Below are 14,073 nucleotides of genomic sequence, written 5' to 3' on the forward strand. Positions count from 1 at the left end.
ACTTATCGCAAAATAATATCTGTATGATATTTTCAGATAGTTTCCGTTGCCTCTGTTTCGTTGGTCATACAATAATAACGGTATCGTGTGTGTAGACTATATTCAAACATTGTAACAAAATATAGCGGTTCAAAAAAATTCGTTCATTTCATTGCGTAACATTTCAGATATACTTCGCTCTTAGACTCTTTCTTTTTTTTTCAAATTACTCCTGCACAAACTAATCCCAGCTGTCCAAATCCATCCAATAGCATCTCCGAAATTGAACTGCGATCTGTTTTTGTGTGGCCTTTGAAATTATTAGATTTTTAGAGATGAAAATAAAAACCATTTAAAAGTTTTATTTTCGAACCAGTGTTTCGAACTCTTCGCAATTTATGCAAATGCTTAGTACAGTGCTGCACCTCGGAAGATGAGGTTGATCTTCATACCATTTCCATAACGCTCCATTTGAATAAAGCCACCAGGGTGAGTTCTTGGCAGTTGGCGGGTTGGCGGTATCGCCGGCAAGTAGGTTAATCCGGCAAGTTTCAGGATGACAGACAACGGTTAAAGAGGTGTACGCATGTTGTTCGGTGAGTGATTTGCTGCGTAGTATTTACAATAAACCATTGTACTACTAAGAACAATGGTCAGAAGTTTTGCCCCTCAGTGACAGATACGTAGTGAAAATGCTGAGATTTGAGCAGGCTTTTCGTGAGATCTGCTCATTAGCAGATTCAAAAAAAATTTCAGATAGAAAGGTACGTATCGAACTCTTATTAAACGTGATCCATTGTGAAAATATTTATATTTTTTAGCGATGTATTGTCAAGTTAAGAGAATTGTACAAGAGCAATGCAGCTATCGAAGAACTTTGCAATAACTCTAGGAACAGAGACAGTGGGGGCACGGGTTGGAAAGCAATTCTCCATTCTGTGCACAATGTATTATTATACGTGGGTATTTAGTTTCTTTCTAATTCCATTTAATACTTTCATCAATGTTTTATACTTTTTCATATTCGATTCTGTGCTATAGGAAGCGGAAAGATCAACTTCAGGAGATGCAAATCGTTCATTTGTTTCAACATCTAAATTGACATCTGATAAGGAAACCCAAGTTAAGATAGACTATGCCATGACTATGGTAGAGACGGTTAAGAGAGCAAATAGTCCTGAGATTCACCTGGACTGTAATACCTTGCTACCATTAATACTTCAAATCTTCTCTAACCAGCTGTACATCGTTTATCAAAGATCATACCTCACCATTCTGGTCAAACATGTGCTTTGCGTCAAACATTATAAAACTCATATATCACCTGTTAATTGGTGGGAATTATTGAAGCTTACTGTTAAAATGTATGAATCGGAACATCCCTACATTGACAAATATTTCATTTTGAAAGCAATCAGCCAAATAATACAAAAAGGCTCCACACAATCACATCTTGCTCTTAAATTGAAGAAGATATTTCCGTTTTTAGGTACTTTCATCAAATAATATTCGATATGTATCAGTTTTATAAATTCATTTTTATCGTATAAATTCAACTTTCAGTCAAAGTCTTCAATGATGCCAAATCTGATCCTAGAAAGCTTTCCGATGTTACTTTCAAGTTAGCAAATATTGTCTGTCAACAAGTCGGCGCAGAAAGTAGAATTGCTCTCTGTGACTTTGGAGAGACTGTTCTCCCATGTGCAATTAACCTGAATGGTAACTATGAAAAATATGATTGGATGCTTCTCATGGTCCAGGCTCATCATCCCGGTGGTGTGACGAAATACAATGATGGAGCATATGCGTTTAATTTTGAAAAATGGAAGGAAATATTGCCTCTGATTTATCGTATGGTCTTGAAAGATAGCGCATTGGAATCTGCATCCAATAGTTTTGTTCAACTTGCATCTGAAGGTACTTACAGTAATAGATCAAAATTTTTTAGATTAGTGAGTTGACATTTTGCTCTTTTGTTGTTGATTATCCATACATTATATTGTTCATGTAAATTTGACTCGATAGTATTATGGCAGCTGAAAGATAATTATACGTATCTTGATGGAGATGGACCATCCGATGATGTGGATTATGCGCACCCTTCCAAACGCAGACGTACCGCAATCGGAATTCAAGGCATGATTGATACTTTAACGACCATACCACTTGAAGAATCTTTAGTATCAATAGAGATTTTGATTGCACTAATAACACGTCATTCAGTTTTGATAAAAATAAGTCATGTTCTACCATTAATGGAATTCCTCGTCGCCCACCTGAGCACGTGTCAAAACGAAAACGTATTGAATCACTTGTGGGATCTAGCAAGAGCATTATTGAAATTTGAAAGCAAATTCGCGAACGATCTAACCGAAAACGATGCAATAAAGTCTGGCTGGGATAAAATATGGAGTATAGCTTTGACGTAAGTATAAAATGCACATTAAATTTAATTTTTATTCATCACAATAACTTGGGCGAATGCCAGGGACTGCGAATTCGTCATTTGACTTGGATTTCTGTTTCAGATCAGCAAGTACAAATAAGCATGCAGAACGAGTTCATAGACTCTTGCAGTCTTTTATCAGCCACAAAAAATCGGTTGATACCAATGCCATTCTAAATTTATATCTTAAGAATAATTGCACATGGTCAAAGGCCAGTATCCGTACTCTGCTGGTCTTTTGTAAACACAATATAATACAAAATGACACTGGGCCATATACCAATGATTACGGCCCAACATCAAGCAATAACTCACCCGTGAAAATCCGTCTTTTACAGTGGATTCTGGCAGTTCCGCCAGAAACATGGAATGCTCAGATTCCGATTGAAGATGTTTGTGAGTTACTAGTTGGCTTAACACTGAGGTCATGGTATGATATCGATAAAGATGTGACAAACATTTGTCACCAATCCAATGTGGATACACAAGATATTGAAGCTACTACCGTTAAACGATGTCATGTCACAAATTTCGAAGATGCTTGTTTAATGACAGCCTTTAAAGGTAGTTTGTATAATAAGACTGACATCAAGACCAGTCCACACTGCAAACAAACCAGAGGTTGTGTGCTGCATATTAATGAGAATTTCGATTTTTTGATAAAAAATTTGATTGAGAAAAATGCAGCTATTAGTGATAAGGAACCAGCAGACAGCCTCATAGTCCAGACTGCAGTTGTTGCTAGAATATTTTCAAACTTCATGTATCTGAAAATATCACATGAAAAGGTTGAAAACTTGCTCAGTCATATCATAGAGCAATCTTTGGAAGAAATATCACTATCTGTCGAGGAAATTGTCCAATCGAAAAAAAAACGAAAAAGAAATCATTTAATGAACGTGCTGGAAGCTCTTCATTTGCTGTATAATGGACCATATTACTACCATGTCGCAGAATTGATTCGGAGCTCAACTGGGACGGACATGTTGAAGCATATTCTGTTACTGACCAATGTTGATAATCTTCATAACATAGACGGCGAATTGAGGAACAATGATGGTAGCACGAGTATTACATACATCAAAAATATAAACCATTTATCTCATACACGTGGGATCTCTAAACAGAACGAAGAATTCCTGAAAGCAGACATCCCGTCAAACGTTGATACCATAAGACTCAAAGCTAGTGCAGTACTTGCTGCATTCTGTGCTATGCTGAATAGTGAAAACCCAACTCATGTGCAAGAAAATTTACTTATAACCATCCTGAATCCAAATAGTTACGACCTATCGGAAATATGCGACTTTAAAATGGCTGTTACAATCTTAGAATCGTTGATGGAACGCAAGTTTTCCTCTTTTCCCGAAAAAGTTATCACCGATACATTGAAAATGTTGCAACAGCTATCGCGTTATTGGCATAAAAACAACGAAGCTGCAAGAATTATCATAAATATTTTGTCAAAACTACTTCCAGTTGTTGCATATGCTGGTACTGCCATACAGAAACAAAATATTTTACGGATTTTGAGCCAGTTCCACAAATTACTGCAAGGTAATGAATACGGACCAGCAACCTGCATTGCTTTTATCCAGTGTCTTGAAACAATAGCGGAAATCGATCCTTCTTTTACTTGGACCAAGTGGGAGGCTGATGATGGCTCAACCCCTGCAATACCAGTCATGAACGAGCTGTTGGTATATGTCAAAAGTCCTTTTCACGTAGTTCGTCTGAAAGTCATAGACTGTTTGCAAATATTATTTTCTTCGGAAGACGTTAGTCTTGAATGGTTGAAAGAATTCTTCAATAAACTACGCACCGCAATTACTGAATTATTCAGAGTCGATGGTGAAGTGAAAGAAAGAGTTAAAGAAGATGAAAGGACGAATCGAATCGCGAGTGCCTTGCACCTGATGGTTATTGTGATCTCTTGTAGTGCTTTATTTCGCAGTAGGGCTTTGCTTTCTGTGTTTCAACTGACTGTAGACAAAAATATCAATCCTGACATTGTGAAAAGGGCTCTTGAAAGAGTGAATGCATCCTTACAAATCAAGGACATCGACTACCTTGTTGAAAGTAATTTATATTACCTTTTAACGCACTGGTTAGAAAATGGATATTCTATACAAAAATTCCCCATAATTTTAGCGGGCTGCAACTCCGAGCAGGAATTTTACAATAAGTATATGCGTATTATTGCGTTCGTCGTTATTCAAAGGGGAAATATAGAGGAAATTTCTGAGCTTTGTAACAAATTTGGAATGTCAGTTAAAAACGTGATTGAAGATTGCTTCCCACGTCTAATATCGTGGTTATTACCATATATCTCTGCAGATCAACAATCATCATCAAACGATTTGGTTAATGCTGCAACGATTCAACGTGCCAATTCTGTTTACATTCAATTAAATAACAACTTGAAGCAGTTCGAGACTGTCCAAAAAGTATCCGTATTAGTAAAAAATAATCTGGAGAATGTTATAGTCACGGTGATATCACGCCTCCATGACGAAGAACATTCCATGCAGTTTTTGAACATACCAATTAATTATCCATCTTGCGATCCACCAGAATTTAAGCACTGTGATATCCAGCGAAGTTTCAAATTTCTTGAAAATAATATCATAGGTACTAAAAGTTCGTTGCTGCATTTTCTAGCCACAGAAAAACGAGGAGTATTACAAAAAGTATTGATGAAATTGAAATGTCGTATGTACGAAGAAAAATCAGTTGAGCTTAAATTGAAGGCTCTTCATCATTACGTGTATTTTGTCATGATGATAATGGAGGAAATCAACAATAATTATTTCGACGATATGTCAGCATACGTCGTTAGAGATGTTTGCTACACTTTAATGAACCTCCTCAAGGAGAGTTCAGTTCCCATATCTAAAGCGGCTTGCGACTACTTTTATCATCTTTTGAGGCGTATGTTGCCTAAAAGGTGTGCAGAAGTTAAACAAAATTTAAGATTGATAGTGTCAAGCATGATACCAATTGTAAAATCTGGTAAAACAAGGCATGCGATCGACGTGATAACATTCCTCTTAGTCGAACAAAGTGACTTACTCGCCGAAGCTATTGAAAGGCTGGATTCGTTTCCTCCAGATAAAGAATTTCGACAAGTGCGAGAAAAACACTTTAGATTGAGGAATAAAAACGGACAAAGACAAACTTTGGATGATGAGATTCGACATTTCTTAAGTACGCGACGTGAAAATATGGAAAATTGTAGTATCACGGAACTTGACTATCTGAAAGAACAATTATCTACAAAGAAACAAGAATTACAAGAAATGTATCGAAGCCTTGGGTTAATGAAGAGGTTTTCTGAAGATTGCGCCTCAAGCGTATTGCATCAATTGACTTGTGCTTTGGTGAAGTTGACGATATCTTCTGATGCTGATTTTTCACTGAGAGCAGCAGAATGCCTGGGTGAATTAGGACCAGCTGATTTAACTACAATGATTTTACAGCCCGAAAAAGAACATTCGAGACAGTTTTTGGAGCCAATGCAGACCTTCACTTATAGAATTCTCGTTCTCCTTTCAAACCTACTAATTCATCCGGATGTATGTGTTTTCACTGCAAGTTCCGAAGCGTTGTATATTATCACGGCATCATTCTGGGGTACGCAAATAGTGTCCAACAGAAATCTGAAAGATTTGAAAAGAAATATCGAATTATCCGAAGAATGTTTGAGAATTGAATATATCAAACCATTCGTGGGAAAGTCCAGCCAACAAAAAAATGTCAACACAATTGATGTAAAAAAGTTTGAAGAATTCGTCAATGATAACGTAGATTTGTGGACTGGCAAGGTAAACGATTCTCACAACAATTGGATAACAAATATAGTGTGCCAGATTTTAGATTGCTTCAATGGCTCGTACATGAAACACTTGATACCAGTGTGCAGAGTAAACGTATCATTTTGCGAAAAAATTCTACCATGGATTATCTATTTGGTAATTCACTTTGAGAAAAATTTGGACATTATGCTATATGCAGGCATAAATAGGTTCTTCAGATGCCACTATGCCGAAAGTAGCGAGAAGAATAAGAACAATTCACTGTCGGGTGCTGAGCATAGAAATATATGCTTCAATCACAAGTCGGTTCAGTGCATGCTGAACGTTGTGGAATTTATAAGATCCCAGTCTGTAGAAAAATTCAAGATAGAACTAGAATATTTGCATATAGCGAAGGCTGCTCAGTATTGTTCAGCTTATTTTACTTCAGTACTATATGCAGAACTGTGGTGTGAATGTTTGCGTAGAACGTTGCAGACCAGCGACCACTTGTTATCCATTGACTACATTTATGAATCCACTGATGAGATTGGTAAAGTGTTGCAAGATATTCTTAGAGAAGCTTTCATAAAAATTGGAGATCCTGACGCCATTTACGGATGTGGAGCCTCATATTATCAAGACTCCTCTGAAAGAATACAACATTATGTTCAACTTCGGAAGTGGGACAAGGTGCTACTTGCTCATGACATTGAAATGTCGCTTGGCAACAAAACCGCTAGTAAAGGTGAGAAGGTAACTCATTGTATCAGGTAAACGAAACTCATGATTTATTAAAACATTGTTCATCTTTAGGTTTGCTCGATGCGCTCTATCAATCCGGTCTCCAATATTTGTTGGGAGCATTTGTGAGAACAATTGACAAAACAGAAGATGAGAAAGATGACACTTATCGATACGAATGTGCTTGGCGTTTGTCAGATTGGAATATACCAGATACTCAGCAAATGATGAACTGGAAAGATGTAGACTTCCAAACCATACTCAGCACACATCATCCTCTATTTCATTATCGAGCTCTCAAATTTTACCATGAATCCGACACCGATAGATTAAAAACTGCTTTGGATAGTGCACGAATTAGTGTTATCAAGACTCTGCGCAATATTAGCTTAGGTAAATCAGTACAGATTTGAGATTGATGCATACGAGAACGAAGGCCAGTACACGTTTTGACAATTTGATGTTTTCAATTTTTCAGAAAGCTGCAAGGCTGTCTATCCTGCCTTATCTCAACTTCAAATGTTACGTGAAATCGAAGAAGTATATTTTGCAGAACCTGATACATATAACTCTATGATTGAAAAATGGAAGCATCAGGACGCTATCGGGGTCAATGATTTTGAATACATTGAACCTGTTCTTTCGCAGCGTGCAATATTGTTACAAGCTACAGGAAAAGTTGAAAGTAAAGTTATTAAAAGCGCTCTTGTTGATACATACTTACAAATAACAGAATTATCAAAGAAATATGGCTACTTTCAAATGGCTGCAAGGGCACTGGGTAAGTAGAATTTGAGATGTATGTTACATTGGTTGATCTAAAGTATACTTGAATTTATTTTCGCTGTACAGGCAGCTTAGCAAAACAAGTCGGAACATTGACAGATGAAGAAAGGAACAATTTGCAATATCAAGAAGCAAAACTGGCTTGGGAACGTGGGGATCATGAACTCGGTCGTCATCTTTTACGTAACTTGATAGTTAACTGCACTTCGAATGTTATTCATTCAGAGGCGCTTACCACGTACGGGAATTGGATGGCTGAATCAAAATCAGAAAACCCACAGGTACGAAATTCATCGATGTTTCGGTTGAAATTTTCTAAGATTTCATTCGCAGCAATATGGTAAAACTAACGAATACTACCCTTTATATCCTTTGTAGAAAATTATCGATAAATATTATCGCGCTTCTCTGGCGAATTTTGAGTCTTGTGATAATACAACTGAGAGAGAGAGGCAGAACTTCGTTTATACCCAGGCTGTTTTAGCCCAATTTGCAGATGTTCAATTCCAGCAAATACTGTCTTATATGAAATCCCCGCAATTCGAAAGCTTCAGGGCATGTGTTGCTTACTCGGAGCAGACTGCTGATAAACTTTCTGCCTACTCAAAAGATGCTGACGAGAAACGAGCCAAGTTCTTGAATCAAAAACAGTGTAACAATGATATGGTGGAGCTGGAGAATATCGAAAAAGAGAAGAATATGTACCTGCTATTGGCACTGGAGTAAGTTATCTTTCTTAATTCTGGAATTTAGACGTTTTGACATCGTGCGATTCTTATTTCGAGTTTTTCTTCAGGCATTACATGCGTACATTGGAACAAAGCGAAGATCACAATCTGCTGGTGTTCAGACTGGTGTCTTTATGGCTAGATAATACTCATGATAACAACTTGAACGAACTGATGCAAGCAAACTTGCACAAACTCCCGTCTTATAAGTTTATTCTACTCGTGCCACAACTAGCACCGCATATATCAGATACAGATGATGAATTCACTACAAAAATTTTCAATCTACTGAAAAGATGTGCGATTGAACATCCGCATCACACAATTCCAGTATTATTGGCACTGATGAACTCCCACAAAGATCATGATTTTCAAAATAGTAGAAGATCGTCAGCTGTGAAACCTGAACCGCGCGTTCTTGGTGCAACAAAGCTAGTTCAACAGCTTATGAGCACTCCGATCAAGCCAATTATTGAAGAAATGGACAAGCTAGCAAATTCCCTAGTTATGTTAGCTAACCTCGAACCCCCAAAAGCAAAATCTCCAAGTAGGTGAAAAATTTTTGTTATTGACAATCCGCCTTTCTGATATTTATAGGACAAGGCAAGATGTGTATAACACCATTTTGTTATCCAGCATGGCTTCCTGGTAAAAGTTCTCTTCATTTATGACACATTCGTTTCCTTTCAGGAATTCCTGTGCCAAACAACCCTCTTTCCATTGCAAAGATGAAAAATTTTCAACATACTCTGGTGCCAACAATGTCTATTGATATAAAACCAAACAAAGATTATGGTGGACTCGTGACCATAATAAAATATGATGACAGTTATGAACTTGTAGGCGGCATAAATGCTCCCAAAAAAATAACGTGTCTTTGTACCGATGGGCAAAGAAGAAATCAATTAGTAAAGGTAATAATGGTCCCCCAGTCCACTACATCCACTGTAAAATGTAAATATTTAAAATAATTTTTTATTTGCTCTAATTATTCAGGGCAAAGATGACTTGAGACAGGATGCTGTTATGCAACAGGTCTTTACCGTGATGAATATGCTTCTCAGGACTAGCAAAGAAGCAAACAAACGTAAACTCAATGTCCGGACGTACAAGGTGCAACAATATATTATCATAACACATTTTACTTTCTCAAATGGTTGAACATGTAAATCAAAGTACCCAGCCTTTTCATTTTATTAGGTAGTACCACTTACTCAGAGATCTGGAATTCTGGAATGGTGCGACGAGACAACGCCCATCTTTGAAATCCTAGCAGGTTCCAATAAAAAGATGGGTCTTCACGAGAAATATTATCCCAAGGATTACTGCATCAAGAAATGCAGGGATATTATGGCGGTAAATAGTATAAAATGAAGAATTCCTTATATCGTAATTTAAAAATCATACAAGCTCACGTTTTAACTTGAGAACTCATAAAATCCGTAAACCTGTATTTACAGGCAGTGGCAAAAACATCAAACGTGCAGAAACTCGCCAAATATAATCTGTGCTGTGAAAATCTTCATCCTGTGTTTCACTACTTCTTCCTAGAAAATTTTTTGTCTCCAGAGATTTGGTTCGAACGAAGGTTATCCTATGTGCACAGGTACTGCGAAAAATATTCAACTTTTGGTGTGTGAATTTTTCAATTTGGTAATCCGTCACATGACATTGATTTGCGTCTTTTGTACTCTCCTAGCGTAGCAACTACTTCCATAATAGGATATATCCTAGGATTGGGCGACAGACATTTAAACAATATTCTGCTCGACAAAAGGACGGCTGAAGTTATTCACATCGACTTTGGTATGTGATTGCTCTAATTTGCTTAAAATTTTCATTTCTACTCATACCCTCTTACCATACTCTGATTCTCGTGTCAGGTATTGCATTTGAACAAGGGAAAATTCTACCCACACCTGAAACCGTGCCATTTAGACTGACTAGAGACATGGAAGTTGCGATGGGAGTATCCGGTGTCGAGGGTGTTCTGAGGCGAAGCTGCGAGGAGACTATGACCGTACTTCGCCATCACAGAAGTGTCATTATAACACTCATTCAAGTACTTACTTACGATCCCCTTTTTTCGTGGTCAATTACGCCAGCCAAGGCATTTAGTCTTCAGCAGCGTAGTACGCAGGGATCTTCCGAAGGTTCAGAAGGTACGTGATTGATTCAAAGACATATTTTACGTCCCTCTATTAGCGCCATATTTTTTATTTCTGAATGATAATAAACATTCTCCAGCATCTGGAACTAAAAATAAACTCGCTGAAAGAGCCCTTTTACGATTGGACCAAAAACTTCGTGGAACAGAGGAGGGTTCCGCATCAAGTGTTGCCGGCCAGGTAGAAAAATTGATCCAGGAAGCCAGGGATCCGATCAATTTGTCTCGTTTATTTTGCGGATGGCAGGCCTATCTGTAATTTGTAACTGATGCAAGTATAGAGATTATCATTATCATTATAATTAATATTTTTCTACTTCTCATTATCGTTGTTTTTATACTGATTTATCAGATATTTTGATGTATTATTGTTACCCGATGTTTCGTGAACTCGTTACAAATCTTAAACGGCCATTGTGACATTTTTAACTCATGTGTTATACCTCCCATAAATATTGGCAGGTTTTGTGTTATTAGTAAACGGGAGCGATCTCTTGTTGGATGAAATATCCGATTAGAAGCGATTATCCGAGAAATGTGAATTTTACCAATGATAATTAGGTATGAAGATGCAGTCGAGCATTGTGCCGATTATCAAAAGTGTACCTGATTCCATTACGTGAAGCAAGCTACTGTACCGGTGTGCCTACATCGCGTGAATGTTCGCATGGCTAGACGATTTTATAGTCTTAGAATTTCGTGACGGAATTTTATTTTAAGAGAGTCGTTGCTCAATATCATTGGCTGACTAATTGGAACGCTTATACTGCGTCGTTGTTATTCGTTACAGTATCATACAGATCACATGGCATTATGTAATTATTGACAACATAACTTTAGACGGTTTTTTACGATATTTTCTTATGAATAAAAGAAACAAAAAAATGAAATAAAAATGTATCCAAGAATTGCACTTCGATACGGTTTGTGATTAAGATGTTGAGATATGCTTAACTGGATGTATTTATATGACCAAAGAAAGTTTAATTTTGATAAATACAATATTTCTGATATTTCAGTAATTTTATTTTACATTTTAACAATCCCATTCACCGTGACTGAACGTGCTTCCCCGTACCAGCTAATTCCAGCTGAAAAAAATGAGACTACGAAATGAATTCAAAAATTTTTATGCATCAAATAGTCGGCTAATCTCATGTCGAATATCAGCTAGCAACACCAGCCGCTCTAAAAAATCTTTTTTTTTTTTAACGTCCGCTATGTCGATAGAATAGCGGTTTTAGATCTTATTGTTCGATTTTCAATATGATAATTTTCAAAAACTTCATAAATGCATTGTGAACTTTTGCAATCTGGTAACTGCCCCTTCGCGAATTTTAGAGGCTGAAGAAAACGAATTCTGGGTCGGCTGTTGGTAGCTGATTGGAATAAATCTAAAAAGGTAATGTATAGCAGAAATAATAACAAGATAATCGATACCATATACTAATTGTGTGTCAAACGTATATACCTAGTGGAAGCTACACTTCACATGAATATGGGTAATTAATCAAGATTCAAATAAACACGTTTGACTACATCGGGAAATATAAATGAGCTGACAGCTGCATTGACACACCACAAAAACTCTGCAAATCTGCTTGGGTGGTTAATGGGCAATTTTGAAGCAACGGGGGTGCGATGTGGTATAGGAGTAAGCACGTACATAATATAGATATAATATAGATAAGGAATTGTAGACGATCTATCAGCGTAGAATTTTGCTAGAAATTAACCAGTGGTAACAAAGGCACTCAGAGAATCACATCGTTTGTAAGGTATTTACCTTATTCAAACTCGAAAATGACATTCCGAAAATTAGCCAGTACTTGAAGCAATTCACGGCGTTATCAGCGTAACAATTTTGGAAGCCATTTATCCTTTGTACTTTAGGTGGTATCCAAGTGTTGTTATGCTCGAGTGAAAGTGACCACCATGAATGACAATTATTTAACATCATACCCCGGCAAAGGACTCAATGAAACATTATCGCAAGATTATCCCATTTTATTGTGAATTTTAACGTTGCTACATTGCCTCCAAAACACATCGTAATATTGATTTATAATTTGACTACAGAATTTAAGCTTTCGTATGCAAATTACTGATCTCAAATAGACAAATCATTTTCAACTATTAGCTGATATTATAAATACGTCAGCTTCTGGTATTTTCTTTCGCTTCTGCTCGAAGCGTAGTTCAGTTAAAACATGGTGAACAGGACGGAGATCATTCCGGTTGGATAAGTAGGTTTTTAATGCGCAAAGATGAAAGATAGATTACAACATTTTTGCGATGAGTCCTTTTATCATTTACATGACAATTTTTCTGATTGTCTTTCATCACAGTAGGATTGTGTCCAATAGTTCGGTATTGCGGGAGAAAGTTATGGTAAAAGAAAAAAGTTTGTTGCAAAAATTTTTCGAAGAATTGGCAGACCTCGAAACGCGTGAGATAATGTTCTTGGGAGGGTCTTCGGATGACGTACTTATGTTAAAACCGCTGATGGAAAATTGTCCTTTCTTCATTGGTACCGACTCGCGGAAGATCACAAATTCTGAAAAATTTTCCGCAGAGAGTTGGGTCTTTTATTTCATCGCCAGTGTGGACAAAAATTATATGAAAAATGTATTCGACGGTCTATGGAACTGCAATAGAACAAACTTCTGCTTTATACACGAGAAAGAAGTAACAGAAAAAGAAATGCAAGTTACTTTGAAGGATACCTCTAGCCGTAACATCGGTGCGGTCACGTTTGCCCACCACTACAAAGAGTCTTTAAAATTTTACGCTACAGCAATGTCGGCCGACGACTGCAGAATCCATGTTCGAACTGTCCTGGATTGGTCACCTGGAATCCCGATATCAAATCTAACAGATTTTTATATCGAGGTCCAGACTTTTCAAGGGTGTCCAATGTACGTGGGAACGCAACACTCTCCTCCGCAAATGTTGCTCGGAGAGGGTTATGACGGTAGAAGAAGAATAATCGGTGGGTCAGAGGGTAGAATGATGCAGGCTCTCGGTGAAAAGTTAAACTTTGAACCTGCAATACAAAACTTTGAATCCTTCGATCAACTTCATGATGCGACCAATAGAATGGTCGTGAATCAGATTCGAGCAATTGCTGCTTTTAATAATTCCTTCGACATGTCTTCAATGTACAGCCAACAGTGCGTTGTGTGGTGCGTTCCAAGAATTCGAAAATGGAGATTTGAAATTATCTTCGGTGAATTTTCGTACGGATCTTGGTTTTTGATTGGAACAACATTCGTCGTTCTATTCACAGTCGCCGGCGTAATTCAGCATCCGTTTTTTTCAAAAAGACGTGGGTAGATGGATGTAACAATTGTTTTCGGCATTTGCGTAAATGTGATTGACTACAGAAATTCTTTTCTCTTGCAGTTGGATTCGAAAGAAATAAATCAC

The 14,073-nt window shown here is 37.2% G+C and overlaps 1 protein-coding gene across 5 annotated transcripts; it reads left to right on the top strand.

The window, feature by feature from the left end:
- Window positions 1-35: 35 nt before the first annotated feature.
- Window positions 36-11,657, top strand: LOC105691901 (serine-protein kinase ATM). 5 transcript variants are annotated; one of them, XM_020855796.2, is made up of 19 exons: window positions 36-575; window positions 653-743; window positions 801-938; window positions 1,021-1,468; window positions 1,543-1,896; window positions 2,005-2,404; window positions 2,508-6,967; window positions 7,036-7,356; window positions 7,442-7,744; window positions 7,816-8,030; window positions 8,128-8,471; window positions 8,546-9,024; window positions 9,168-9,391; window positions 9,474-9,590; window positions 9,678-9,833; window positions 9,938-10,083; window positions 10,177-10,283; window positions 10,361-10,639; window positions 10,725-11,657. In XM_020855796.2, exons 2-19 carry the CDS (start codon window positions 672-674, stop codon window positions 10,901-10,903), a joined length of 8,742 nt encoding a protein of 2,913 aa, XP_020711455.2. In that variant the 5' UTR covers window positions 36-575; window positions 653-671; the 3' UTR covers window positions 10,904-11,657. The 5 variants fall into 5 exon arrangements, with proteins under 5 accessions (XP_020711455.2, XP_048508578.1, XP_048508579.1 ...); XM_048652621.1 differs by lacking the exon at window positions 10,725-11,657 and having other exon boundaries at window positions 36-743; window positions 10,182-10,283; window positions 10,361-10,502; XM_048652620.1 differs by lacking the exons at window positions 36-575; window positions 653-743 and having other exon boundaries at window positions 829-942.
- Window positions 11,658-14,073: the final 2,416 nt, after the last annotated feature.

This window comes from Athalia rosae, chromosome 3, assembly GCF_917208135.1.
Source record: "Athalia rosae chromosome 3, iyAthRosa1.1, whole genome shotgun sequence".
Lineage (NCBI taxonomy): Eukaryota > Metazoa > Arthropoda > Insecta > Hymenoptera > Athaliidae > Athalia > Athalia rosae.